This window comes from Stegostoma tigrinum, chromosome 4, assembly GCF_030684315.1.
Source record: "Stegostoma tigrinum isolate sSteTig4 chromosome 4, sSteTig4.hap1, whole genome shotgun sequence".
Taxonomy (NCBI): Eukaryota; Metazoa; Chordata; class Chondrichthyes; order Orectolobiformes; family Stegostomatidae; genus Stegostoma; species Stegostoma tigrinum.
In genome coordinates, this window is record NC_081357.1 from 26,072,881 (window position 1) to 26,087,677 (window position 14,797).

The 14,797-nt window shown below is 42.9% G+C and overlaps 1 protein-coding gene across 1 annotated transcript in view; it reads right to left on the bottom strand.

The window, feature by feature from the left end:
• Positions 1-14,797, bottom strand: part of LOC125452245 (uncharacterized) — a 153,398-nt gene that overhangs the window by 9,481 nt on the left and 129,120 nt on the right. Inside the window, exons 39-40 of the mRNA XM_059645228.1 lie at positions 8,515-8,580; positions 3,739-3,881 (exon numbers count right to left, since the gene is read on the bottom strand). Of these exons, the coding sequence (XP_059501211.1) occupies positions 3,739-3,881; positions 8,515-8,580 (209 nt within the window). The remainder of the gene's footprint in view (positions 1-3,738; positions 3,882-8,514; positions 8,581-14,797) is intronic.

Consider the following 14,797-nt stretch of genomic DNA (forward strand, 5'->3'; position numbering starts at 1 on the left):
TCAGACCATCTGTACCTTCCTCCAGATCACTTATGTATATCACAAACAACAGTGGTCCCAACACGGATCCCTGTGGAACACCACCAGTCACAGTTCTCCCATTTTGAGAAACTCCCTTCTACTTCAATTGTCTCCCGTGTGCCCAGCCAGTTCTCTCTCCATCTAGCTAGTACACCCTGGACCCCATGTATCTTTACCTTCCCCATCAGTACACCACAGGGAACCTTATCAAACGCTTTACTGTAGTCCATGTATATGACATCTACAGCCCTTCCCTCATCTATCAACTCTGTCACTTCCTCAAAGAATTCTATCAAGTTGGTAGACATGACCTTCCCTGCACAAAACCATGCTGCCTATCACCAATAAGGCCATTTTCTTCTAAATGTAAATAGATCCTATCCCTCAGTATCCTCTCCAGCAGCTTCCCCACCACTGACATCTGGTTCACCGATCTATAATTACCTGGATTATCCCTGCTACCCTTAGACAAGGGGATAATATTTAGCAATTCTCCGGTTCTTTGGGACTTCACCCATGCTCAAGGATGCTGCAAAGGTAAATGTTAAGGCCTTAGCTATTTCCTCTCTCTCGCTTCCCTCAGTAACCTGGGTTAGATCCTATACGGACCTAGGGATCATCCACCCTAATGCCTTTTAGAATACCTTTCTTCACCCCCCCCCCCATGCTGATTTGACCTAGAGTAATCAAACATCTATCCCTAACCTCAACATCCATAATGTCCCTCTCCTCAGTTAATACTGATACAAAGTACTTATTTAAGAATCTCACTCATTTTCTCTGACTCCTCACATAACTTCCCTCTTTTGTCCTTGAGTGGGCTAACCCTTTCCCTAGTTACCCTGTTGCTCCTTATGTATGAATAAAAGGCTTCAGGATTTTACTTAACCCTGTGTTTGCTAAAGATATTTCATGACCCCTTTTCACCCTCTTAATTCCTTGTTTTAGATTGGTCCTCCTTTCCCGATATTCTTCCAAAGCTTTGTCTGTTTTCAGTCGCCTAGACCTTAATTATGCTTCCTTTTCCCTCTCTGCTAGTCTCTCAATTTCACCTGTCATCCATGGTTCCCTAATCTTGCCCTTTGTATCCCTCACTTTCACAGGGACAGGTCCTGCCCTCTAATCAACGTCTCTTTTAAAGGCTCCCACATATCAAATGTGGATTTACCCTCCAACAGCTGCTCCCAATCCACGTTTCCCAGCTCCTGCCGAATTTTGCTTATAGCTGGCCGCCTTCTCCTCCACCCCCACCCCCCCAAAAAAATTCAGCACTCTTCCTGTAGGACCACTCTTGTCTTGTCCATCAGTATTCTAAAACTTACGGAATTGTGATCACTATTCCCAAAGTAATCCCCTACTGAAACTTCAACTGCCTGGCTGGGCTCATTCCACAACACCAGCTCTAGTATGTGCCCTTCCCGAGTTGGACTATTTACATATTGCTCTAAAACCTTCCTGGATGCTCCTTACAAATTCTGCTCCATCTAAACCCCTAACACCAAATCCCAGTTAATGTTGGGAAAATTAAACTCCCATCACCCCCACCCTGTTGCTCCTACATATTTCCATAATCTCTATGTATTTGTGCCTCTTATCTCACACTCACTGTTGGGAAGCCTGTAGTACAGCCCCAACATCGCCGCACCCTTCCTATTTCTGAGCTCTGCCCATATTGCCTCACTACTCGAGTCCTCCAGTGCCCTCCTTCAGCACAACTGTTATCCTCTTTGACCAGTAATGCAACTCCTCCACCCCTTTACCTCCCTCTCTATACTTCCTGAAGCATCTGTGTCCTGGGATATTTAGTTGTCAATCTTGCCCTTCCCTCAACCAAGTCTCCGTAATAGCAATAACATCATACTCCCAGGTACTAATCCAAGCCCTAAGTTCATCTGCCTTACCTACTACACTTCTCGCATTAAAACAAATGCACCTCAGACCACCTGTCCCTTTTGAGTTCATCATCTGCTCTCTGCCTACTCTTCCCCTTAGTCACACTGACTTCATTATGTAGTTCCTTACAGGCTTTAGTTACTACCTCCTTACTGCCCACTAACCTCCTTGTTTGGTTCCCAACCCTCCCAACAGCACTAACAAAAGCACCCCCTTAGGACATTGGTTCCAGTCCTCCCCAGGTGTAGACCGTCCAATTTCCACCTACCGTAGAACCAGTCCCGATGTCCCAAAAATATGAACCCCTTCCTCCTGCACCATCTGTCAAGGCACTCATTTATCCTGCCTATTCTTTCATTTCTACTCTAACAATCATGTGGCACTGGTAGCAATCCTGAGATTACTATCTCCTGAGGTCCTACTTTTCAACTTGGCTCCTAACTCCCTAAATTCTGCTTGTAGGACCTCATCCCATTTATTACCTAATCATTAGTGCCAATATGTGCCACGACAGCTGGCTGTTCAACTGCAGGATGTTCTGAAGAGGGAAGGGTGATCTGAGACATCCCTGAACTGTGCACCTGGGAGGCAACAAACCATTCGGGAGTCTCATTTTCGACCTTAGCATCGCCTATCTCGTCCCCTTACAATTGAATCCCCTATGACTATAGCCCTTCCACTCTTTCCTGCCCTTCAGTACAGCAGAGCCAGCCACGGTGTGACGAACCTGGCTACTGCTGCCTTCCCCTGGTGAGCCATCTCCCCCAACAGTATCCAAAATGTTTTGAAGGGAGATGACCACAGGGGACACCTGCACTGCCTTCCTGCTTTTTCTCTGCCTTTTGGTCACCCATTCCCTTTCTCCCTCAGCAATTCTAACCTGCAATGTGATCAATTTGCTAAACGTGTTATCCATGACTTCCTGAGCATCGCGGATGCTCCAAAGTGAGTCCAACTGCTGTTCCAGAGCTGTCATGTGGTTAACAAAAGCTGCAGCTGGACACACTCCCTGCACGTGTCGGAGTCAGGGACATCAGCCAGATCCCTGAGCTCCCACATTGAGCAAGAGCAGCATAACATGGATCTGGGATCTCCTGCCATTTTTAGTATTCAGCTTATCTTTGTTCTACAATAATATAAATAATAGGTAAATGAAAACAGAAAAAAAATTACCAATCACTCTACTTATCAACCCATGATTTTTAAAAATAAAGAGGAAAAACCAAACCTTAAAACGTGAGGTTTTTTTTTTGGTTAGAGGGGGAGGATGGGTGGATGGGAGGATGGGAAACACTACATGTGTAGTGTGTCAGGTCTAGCCGCTATTGAAAGATTTAGCTCTCCAAGCCTGTTCAGGTACCTGAGTTAGAAATCCAGAGTGGATTTTTGCAGCTATAGAATCGGATGCTGCATTACCTGATCATCTTTAAAAGCAGTTGCAGTGAATCTTCCTCCACGTGCAAGCACTCTATGCTTGATGTCAAATTTCACCATCTGTCACCTTGGGTTTCTGATCACCACATCAGCTAAAATTCTTCTATCAAAGGAAAAACTCCATCAAACCACAGACAGCAAGAACTGCAGATGCTGGAGTCAGATAAGTGTGGAGCTGGAGGAACACGGTAGGCCAGGCAGCATCAGAGGAGCAGGAAACTTTCCTGGTGCTGCCTGGCCTGCTGTGCTCCTCCAGCTCCACGCTCATATCTGTCATACCAAATTCTTTCTGTGAACGTGCCTGTCAGGTAGAATGAGGGGTAGGACTCGTTGATCCATCTTTGATCCTGCAATTATAGGCTAAGTATTTGTTACAAATCTCCTACTTACTGTTTTTGGCCTTTGCATCCTTCCTCTATCAGTAATCGTTCTACTGAAAACAGTGGCCTTTGAGTCAGTAGTCAAACAGTGTTGAGAATGGTCCCTAGAAATCGATGATGAGTGGGTGCGACAGGGAATTGGTAATTGCATGCCTGTGTGAACAATGCGTAAATATTTCAGTGATTCTAGCTAGAATTTAACAAATAGTATTGGATCAAAGTGTAAATGGTTCTAGCTGTGACATTGTATTTAGTTACAAAATTATATTAGAAAGGTATTACAAGCAGAACAATACTGTAAAACAAATACAGAATTCCTAAAGCTGCTCTAAAATGCAAAGGAACAGCAAGGACCACCTGAGAAGTGTACTAATATATTCATGGGAACATTACCACCATCCTGGCAATCACTGTTCTTTTTCACTGTCTGAAATGCTCCTAATTCAAGTGAAACTACTGTTCTCAGCGCCAAGCCTACTTCTGTTTATTTTTAAGCAAACTAATTTCATTCTGATTTAACTTTCTAACCTACTTCCCCCATTTCGTCAGTATCACTTCAGTTTTAGTTATTTGCTTTAGTTTTCTGAAGATTAACTGTCTTTTCTATGTTGGCATCATTTGGCATGATTCCACAGCTTCGGTGTTGTGCAGTATGTAGCAGTGGTCCCAAAACTGAAACTTGAGGTGGCACCACCAAACAGGCCACCTTTTCAAAAATTGCATTACTCATTGCATCGTACACTTTTTTAAGCAAGTTTTTAAATTCAGTTTGCTGTCCTGATTTTAAATGCCATTTTTGACCAATTTCCTATGTTGCCTTGATGAAGGCATTCTCAAAGTTCATGCATGTTACATATGCTTATGTTCCTGTTTACCAGGACTGTCACCTCTCCAAAAAAAACTCAAAGGTTTGTCAAGCAGGATTAACCTGTTCAAAATCCTTATTTACTACTAAACAGTTTTTAATCTACAAACGTGGTAATTTCACCCATAATTAGAAATTCTTAACTTCTTTACTACAAATTTTAAACTGGATTATAGTTATTCAAGGAGGTTCAGAAATTAGGGGGCTTTCTGACAAGGTTCCTGCTTTCTATCCCATCGGGCATTTCTGCTGGACCAATGTAGAAGGGTATTACTGTCCATGCTGGCAGCAGTTTGGTTTAAGTGCCAATGCCTGTGAAGTTACACTATAGCATCTTGCATTGTTATAAGGTATTCAATGTGGTAGAACATCCCAAAGGCCTTTACATGGGAATTACCAAGTGTGGTGCCAAAATAAGATATTAATACAAGTGATTTGAAAGCTAGGGCAGCACACTGTTTTAGGGAGTGTCTTGAGGAGAGAGAGCTCGAGACACATCAAGGGAATACAAGAGCTTGGGGCTAGGCCGCTGAAAGTTTGATCAGCAATAATGGAAAAAGCAATTCAAAAATGAGCAGGAAGCTAGAGCTGGAGAAATTTAATCATTTTCAGTCTGGTAAGTGGTTGCAGTGATAGCGAGAAGAAAGGCCATTGAAATTTGAATACAAGTATGAGAATTTTAACACTGGAATTGTTGGCAGGTGGTCGCAAACAGTTGACCTTCAGTCTGGAAAACAGTAGACACTGATGAAGGGTCTAGGCCCGAAACGTCAGCTTTTGTGCTCCTGAGATGCTGCTTGGCCTGCTCTGTTCATCCAGCCTCACATTTTATTATCTTGGAATTCTCCAGCATCTGCAGTTCCCATTATCTCAGACACTAGTATTCCTCTGGTTTGGTTCAAGGAACACTGCTTTTTCTTTTCAACCGTGTAAGTAACTTGGGTATTGAAGTCGGTTGTCGTTTTTAAAATTTGCTGCTGCTGCTGTCAAACTTGAATGTGTCGTTAGTGTGAATTATAACTGGCAGTCAGTTGGAAATGGAATTTACTATAGGGAAGTGTGGCTTCTCTCAATCTTCTGCCAGAATGATACAGCTAAAGGAGTGTGCAGCAACTGAAGAAGTGGGAGTTGTTAAAAGCTTTTGGGACCTTGGACTTCATAAACTGAGGTTCTGAGTTCAAAATGCAGTACAAGTATATTGAACTAGTTATGAAACTCCAGTTAGGCTGCAGCTGGTGTTACCTAAGCTATGGTTACCAGAAGTGAATGTATGTTCCAAGGCTCCTTTTAAAAGACTGTTGAGGAGAATGACCAGAATACTTTGAGATCAGAGATCAACCTAACAAGGTTTGATTTAAGAAGCTAGTCTTGGTCTCCTGTGGGAAAGGGAAACTGGGAGATATTTTTAAAATTTGTTCAGTGGATGTGAGCATCTTTATGTCAGTGTTTATTCACCATCCCTAATCACCCTTGTGAAAGTGATAATGAGCTGCCTTGAATCACTACATAGAGGCACCCACAGTAGTGTTGGGAAAGGTGTTCCAGAATTTTGATGCAGTCACAGTGAAGTAACGTGTATAGGGTTATGATAAGTCTCCAGATAAAGTAGACAAGTAAAGGATGGGGCCGCATAAACATTTTGTTCAAGAGATACTGGGGGCGATGCAGGAACTCACTTCCTATGCAGTGAGTAATAGTAACCTGAAGCTTGTTGCCTCTAAATGCAGTAGAATTAGAGACAATGATGTCCAAGAGGGAATAGGATGAGGTTGTGAGGGTAATATATGTTGATTTATAAAATCATGAGCAGTGTAGATAAGGTGAATAGCCACGGTCTTTTCCCCAGGGCAGAGGGGTCCAAACCTAGAAGGCATAGGGTTTAGGAGAGAGGGGAAATATTTAAACAAGGACCTGGGGGGGGGGGGAGAAATCTTTCACAGGGTGATGTGTAAATGGAATGAGCTGCCAGAGTAAGTAGTAGAGGTGAAAACAATTACAATAGTAAAGGCATTTGTGCAGTAAACAAACAGGAAAGATTTAGAGGTATATGGGCCAAACACAGACAAATAGGAAGCCACTAGCTGGCATGGTCAAATTGGGTCGAAGGCCAGTTTCCATACTGCATGATGCTATAACTGCAGAGCTACAGGCAAAGAGCAAGGAGCCAACTGGGCATTGATGAGACCACATCATGAATATTGCATACAATTTGGTCACCTTTATTTAAGGAAGGATGTAAATGCATTGGAGATGGTTTACCAGATTGATACCTGGAATGAGGGGCTTGTGTTATGAGAACAGACTGGGCTTGTTTCCACTGGACTTTAGTAGAGTGTGTAACTTGTTTGAAGTGTATAAGATCCTGAATGGTCTTGTCAAGGTGGGAACCGAAAGGACATTTCCTCTTGAGAGCCCAGAACTAGGGAGTTTCGGAATTAGGAGTCACACCTCAGGACCAAGATGAGGAGACATTACAAAGGGATCTGATCAAATGGGTCAATGGGCTGAAAAATGGCAGATGAAGTTCAATCTAGATAAATGTGAGGTACAGCATGAGGGTAGGGCTTATTACAATTAATGGTAGGGCCTTGGATGGTTTTGTAGAACAGAGGGACCTAGGGTTGTGGTTACATAATTCTTTGAATCACATATAGGCAGGTTGGTTAAAAAGGTGTTTAGCATGAAAACCAAAAGAACTGTCAATGCTGTAAATCAGGAACAAAAAGTTGTTAGAAAAGCTCAGCAGGTCTGGCAGCATCTGTGGAGGAGAAAACAGTTAACGTTTTGTGTCCGGTGACCCTTGCTCGGAAGGTGTTTAGCATGTTTGCCTTCATTGCTCAATCCTTTAAAAACAGCAGTTGGGACATCATGTTGGATTGTACAGGACATTGGTGAGGCCTCTTCTGGAGTCCTGAGAGTTCTGGTCCCCCGGATATTACTAAGCTAGAGGTGCTTCAAAAGATATCGACTGGGGGTTGCCGGGTATGCAAGGTTTGAGTTTAAAAAATAGGCTGGAACTTTTTTCACTGGAGTATAGTTATCGAGAGTTGACCTTTTATACAAGTTTATAAAATCATGAATATAGATAGTTAATGGTAGTTGTCTTTCCTCTCTAGCAAGGCAGATTTTAAGACTAAAGGGCACATTTTTAAGGTGAGAAGAGATATTTTTTAAAAAGACATGCAATTTTTCTTTTACACAGGATGACTGGTGTGTGGAATGAATTTCCTGAGGAAGTGGTTGATGTGGGCACAGTTACAACATTTAAAAGACACTTTTGATAAGTACATAAACAGAAAAGCTATCTAAACAAGAAGGGTTTGGAGGGATATGGGCCAGCAGCAGGCAGGTTTATTTTGGGATTATGTTCAGCAATGACTGTAGTATCTGCTTCCATGCTGTGTGACTGAGTTGGAGGATTGTGCAGCTCTGAAACTTCCTGTCTCAGCAGGAGGTGGAGGGAGGTGCACTGAACATTTTAAAAGACAGAGGTGGATCAATATCTTGGTGGAGAGGGGAGTTCAGGGTTACTGGGTTTGCTGTGGCTGGCAGTGGAGAGCTGAGTGTGTAATTTGAAACACCAAACAGATCAGACATAAATTTTATTGAATGGCAGCGCAGGCCCAAGGGATGAAATGGTCTACTCCTGCTCTACAGAGAGAGTCACTTTAGATTTCGACAGCCTCCAAAAGGCTATAACCATAATTCCATCACTTTGGACACCTGCTTCTTTTGTAGCTTGTGCAAAATCTTTGGTTTGACCGCTGAAGTACCTTGATGTTTTACTCAAATAAATTAAATACAAGTTGTCATTCTAGCCATTGGGAGAAATCAGCCCATTGACAAATAACAGCCATTTCCATGTCAAGTCTGGCCACTTGACTAAAACTTAGGTGAAGGTTTATTCGTAAGTATCAATACCTGGTAAAGTACTTGTGAAGCTGCTTGCACTGCGACACAGATATGACGGTAATTTCTTCCTGTTATCTGTTTAGGGTTTTTCAAAAATAAGAAAATATTACAAATACAGCTGCTTGGTGTACTGTTTCCTCATTACTTTGGAAGGAGGAGCATGACTTTGGCAAATTCCTGCTTTCATCATCCTTGAATTTGCACTAACACTCTGATTTTTTTTAACTCTGCTTTTCTGTTCTAAGGCTTTTATCTGCTGTCTTACATATTGATTTAGGATCTCCATTAAAAAGAAATGAAGAAAAGCAAAAGTAATGGATTTTTTGGCTGTATGCCCAGAGTTCAAAACCCACTGTCTTCCAAGTGTGTAACATTTCTGTTTATAAAATTTGCATCTTTGTTTACAAATACCTTCATGACCTGTTACTATTCCTGCAGAGACTAATAACTTTTGAAATAAATGTGAGTGTTTCAATTTTAAGACTTACTGTAACAAACAAATCAATATTGATTAAATGTTAGAGGAAAGACTTATTCTGCACACAGAAGGTACTTGCCCCAATAACCAGCTCAGCCAAGAACCCTGTGCCACATTTACATAGCTTGCCACAGTCTTATCTGATATATACTCCCATTAAAGTCCCACATTTGTCCTGCCTATTTAACAGGTTCTCCTCTCTTTCAGACTAAGTGAAAGTCTTTCAGAGTTCCTTCACTCGTTTCTTGACTGTTACCAAATGGAATTCCAGCAGTAAGGTTCCGGCTGATTCCTTGTTCTGTACATCTCTGTATATTCCACTACTAAACAATCTGGTCCCACCAGTGCTCATCCTCGCTTTCCATACTCCTTTCTGGGATTCTGTCTGAAACTGAGCATCTAGTCATCCTTCTATTAAATTAAGACATGAATACTAAAACTTGAGATTCTGTGTTCCAACCTGGGCAAATCACATGGGCCTGTGTCTGGGCTGATGTCAGTGTGATTGCTAACCTTCCCATCCTAGGATGTTTGCCCTAAACGAAAACAGATGACTGTTTAAACATGGTCATCCCACATTTTCTGAAGAAGGGTCCCAACCCGAAACGTCAACTTTGCTGCTCCTCTTGATGCTGCCTGGCCTGCTGTGCTCTTCTAGCTCTGCACTGTTATCTCTGACTCCAGCATCAGCGGTTCTTACAATCTCACCATCCTACAAAAATCTTGTTTTTCATAATGCCTGGTTCTGGTATTCCTTCCCTATGTTACTTTGCCTTTCTTTTACGCTTCAATACAAACCTGTCTCTGTAGTTGAGAGCAGACACAAACCTGGCAGCTTGTCGTCAGTGGTCATCAGTCACGAAGGTGGACGTATGACTGTCCAGTGCAAACTGACAATTACACCAATAGCATAAGTGGTCCTGATCACTTCCCCTCCAGGCTACTCACCAGTCAGACTTGAAAATATATCGCTGTTGCTGGGTCAAAATCCTGGAACTCCCTCCCGTATGGTATTGTGGGTTTACATACACTAAACGGGCTGCAGGAGTTGAAGGAGGCAGTTCGCAGCCACCACCACTTTACCTGTACCTACTTGTACTGGAGAATGTACTGGTCTACGCAGTGATGTCCACACCCCATAAATGAATTAAAGTCAGTCAAAAGCAACATCTGCAAAAAAGCTCAGATCAGATGTCTACCTTAGGCAGCCAAAGTAAGTCATAGAGATGTAAAACACGGAAACAGACCCTTTGGTCCCACTCGTCCATGCCAACCAGATATCCTAAATTAATCTAACCCCATTTGCCAGCATTTGGCCCATATCCCTCTAAACTCTTCATATATCCATCCAGATGCCTGTTAAATGCAATGATTGTACCAGCCTCCTCCACTTCCTCTGGCAGCTCATTCCATACACGCATCACCCTCCTAGGGTTAAATCTTCCCCACTGTTTTGGACCACCTAGCCTGGAGAAAAGACCACGTCTATATACCCTATCCATGCCCTCTGTCATTTTATAAACTTCTATAATGTCAGCCCTCAGTCACTAATACTCCAGGAAAAGTCCCTACCTACCACCCCCCCCCCCCCCACCCCCCCCCCCCCACACCAATCTATTCAGCTTCTCCCTATAGCTCAAACCCTCCAAACCTGGCAACATTCTTGTAAATCTTTTCTGAACCCTTTCAAGTTTCACAATATCCTTCCACTAGCAGGGAGAACAGAATTGCACACAATATTCCAAAAGCTGCCTAACCAGCCAAAACGTTACCCCCGCACCACCCCCCCCAAACTCCTACACTCGATGCACTGACTAGTAAAGGCAAGTATACCAAATGCTGCCTTCACTATCCTGTCTACCTGCAACTCCACTTTCAAAGAACTAATGAAGACGTTTGTTCAGCAACACTCTCCAGGACCTTACTGTTAAGTGTATAAGTCCTGCCCTGATTTGCCTTTGCAAAGGGTAGCATCTCACATTTATTTAAATTAAGTTCCATCTACCTCTTTTTCCCATCTGCTGAAGATTCCATTGTACTCTGAGGTAACCTTTGCTGTCTACTGCACCTCCAATTTTGGTGTCATCTACAAAGTTACTAACCATATCTCCCGTGTTCATATCCAAATCATTTATATAAATGAGAAAAAGCAGTGGATGGGACATAACACTGATCGTTGTGGCACATCACTGGTCACTCCGGTCTGAACAGCAACCCTCCACCACTACACTCTTGTCTACCTTCAAGCTAGTTCTACCTGTTTTCTATGTGATCTAACCTTGCTAATCAGTCTAACATGAGAAATGTTGTCAAACGCCTTACTGAAGTCCATGTAGATTGTCTTTTGCTCCACCCTCATCAATCCTCTTCATTACTACTTCAAAAAACAGTCAAGTTAGTGAGACACAATCTCCCACAAGGCCATGTTGACTGTTCTTCATCAGTCTTTGCCCTTTCCAAATACATGTAAATCTTTTCCCTCAGGATTCCCTCCAACAACTGGATTGGGGAACTGAACAGACTCTCAGCGGTACAGTGATTAAAATTTGAAATGCTTAAGAGAGAATTAGTGGTATGCTGATATCTTGGTGGGTCATGGGACTAGTGATTAAAGATAGGGACGGACAAGGCAATGAAGAGATTGAAAAACCAAGAGTTATATGTTAAAATGAAGCCATTGCATTACCAGGGCAAGCATCATGTATACATCAAATGGATTTGACATACAAAATGCAAATCCAGACTAGATACATCTTCAGAAAGAATCTAATGGGATTTTCCTTTCCTATTCTGCTGACTCCCATAATCTTGTGTACCTTGCAATATTTACATCCCAGCCTTAATCATCCAGTAACCCTGTCTCCGTGATGGTAATGGATCAAAATTATTTCCCCATTTTAGTGTCATTTGTCCATGTGTTTTATTGCAGATACTTTGTGCAGTCAAATTAAAAAAAACTTAAATATATTTTTACCACTGTGTTCTGACATGTACTTAGTTACTGATGTCCAATTTCAGTTAAACTCTTTGTCTCTTCCTGTTCTTTTCTGCTGTTTTTAACTACGTACTGTCACCACTGGTCAGGCCACAATTGAAGTATTGTATGTAGTTCTGGCTACCTTATTTAAGGAAGGATGTTAAAGCCCTGGAGACATTGCAAACAGGATTTACTGAGAGAACAAAGTGTGAAGCTGGCTGAACACAGCAGGCCAAGCAGCATCTTAGGAGCACAAAAGCTGACGTTTCGGGCCTAGACCCTTCATCAGAGGTCTAGGCCTGAAACGTCAGCTTTTGTGCTCCTAAGATGCTGCTTGGCCTGCTGTGTTCAGCCAGCTTCACACTTTGTTATCTCGGATTCTCTAGCATCTGCAGTTCCCATCATCTCTGAACAGGATTTACTGCAATGATAACAGGAACAAGGGAGTTTAGATAGAAAGAAATATTGTTGGAGAAGATTAACAGATGATCTTATTTGGGTGTTTAAAATTATGAACAATTTTAACAGGATAAACAAGAATATCCTGGTTCCACTAATTGGTGTGTCAGTTAACTAGGAGTCACACTTCAGGATTGCCAGCAAGAGAGCTCGGAATGAGGTGAAGTGAAACATCTCAGTTGTTGGGATTTGGAACACACTGTTTGGGAGAGTCGTGGAGGTGGATTCCATTGGAGTTTTTAAAAAACAATGGAGTCCATCTCGCGATAGTCCAAGGACTAGGTCACTGACACTTCTGCAGGTCCAGTGCAACCAATCAATAGATTAGTGGTCAGGGAGATGCATGGAGATCAGTCAGGGGATACAGCACGGTCAGTTCTGGTGCTGGGGGGTGGTGGGGTCGGGGGGCGGGGGTAGGAGCGGTGGTCGGTCAGCAGATTGTCATTGTCTATCAGGGGATACTGTCATTGTAGGAAGGTGGCATACTCAATATTGGAATTGGAGGTAACAAATTAGGATGAGAGGGTACAAGGACGGTGAAGGAGAAAACTGAATTCAGAAGTATGGAGACTATGCTTCAATTAAGATGGGTACTAATGAGGTCACATCTGGCATAGTGTACTGTATTGGTCACCTTTTATTTAAGGAAGGATGTAAATATGTAGGGAGCAGTTCAGAGATCTATCAGACTGGTATTTGGAATGGGCAGCATTTTGTCTGAGGCAAGTTTGGAATGACTATGGTTGTGCTGATTTAGAGGAGTAAAAGGCAACTTGATTGAAACATATAAAATTCTGAGGATCTTGATAGGATGCATGTGGTGTGGATATTTCCTCTTCTGGGAGACTGTAAAACTAGGGGTTGCTGTTTATGAGGTTAGTTAATTTCTCTCAGACAGTTCAGTGTGTGAGTGATAGAAGCAAAGTCTTTGTATATTTTTATTGTAGAAGTGGATAGTTTCTTGCTTATCAAGAGATGAAAAGTTATTGGGCAGATACAAGAAGGAATTTAAGGATATAATCTGATCAGCCATGATCTTGTTAAATAATGCAATAATTTTCAAAGGCTGAACGGCCTACTCCTGATCTTTGTATTTCCATGTGAATACATTAACAATCTAATAGTGACCCAGATAAAGAGATATTACTGTAAATGATCATAACTTGAATCAAGAGTTGTAATGGTTGATTGGAGGAGGAAGAGGAGTTTGGGACCAGACAGTTATAGGGTGGGAATTCTGAAGTGTAGGACGTAGGTAACCAAAGGCACTGTAACCAGTGGTGAGGAGTTAAAATTGCAGACACGCAAAAGGCCACAACTGGAGGAGTGATGAGATCTCAGATGGTAGTAGGACTGGATGAGATTAGACCTGTTACCAGGTTTAGGGAGTGCAGCATTAATGAGTGAATGTTTTGAGTTAGGACAAGGCCAGCACATGAGGAACAGCGTTTATAACGGACGCTGAAGGTGATGATTTCACTCATCCCAAGTGTCAGATGTCAGTAACACTCTTGCTTCTGAGTCACAAGTGTCCAGGTTCAATTTTCACTCAATGTCGACACAAATGTGGGCACTGCACTGCATCACTTAGGAAGCACAGCATTGCTGTGCAAGTTGTCTTCTGGATGACATGTTAAACTGAGTCCCCATCTGCCAAAACTAGGTGTACAGCTGGATGAACACAGCAGGCCAAGCAGCATCAGAGGAGCAGGAAGGCTGACATTTCAGGGTCGAGGCCTGAAACATCAGCCTTCCTGCTCCTCTGATGCTGCTTGGCCTGCTGCGTTCATCCAGCTCTACAGCTTGTTAGCTCAGATTCTCCAGCATCTGCAGTTCCTACTCACTCTCACCATCTGCCAGGTACGGTGGACGCAAGACCACATGGCTTTATTTTGAAGAGTAGCAGCATTATCCCTGAATCCAGCCCATAATTTATCCTTTGATCTACACCACAGAAGAGATACAAATATCTGGTCCTTATCACATTGCTTCAAAATCTCCCCTTTTCCCACTGCATCCCAAAACCAGCCCAGCCTGTCTCTGCTTCCCTAACCTGTTCTTCCTCTCACCCATCCCTTCCTCCCACCTCAAGCTGCACCTCCATCTCCTACCTACTAATCTCATCCCGCCTCCTTGACCTGTCCGTCTTCCCTGGACTGACCTATCCCCTCCCTACCTCCCCACCTATATTCTCCTCTCTACCTATCTTGTTTTCTCTCCACCTTCAGTCCGCCTCCCCCTCTCTCCCTATTTATTCCAGAACCCTCACCCCATGCCCCTCTCTGATGAAGGGTCTAGGCCCGAAACGTCAGCTTTTGTGCTCCTGAGATGCTGCTTGGCCTGCTGTGTTCATCCAGCTCCACACTTTGTTATCTTGG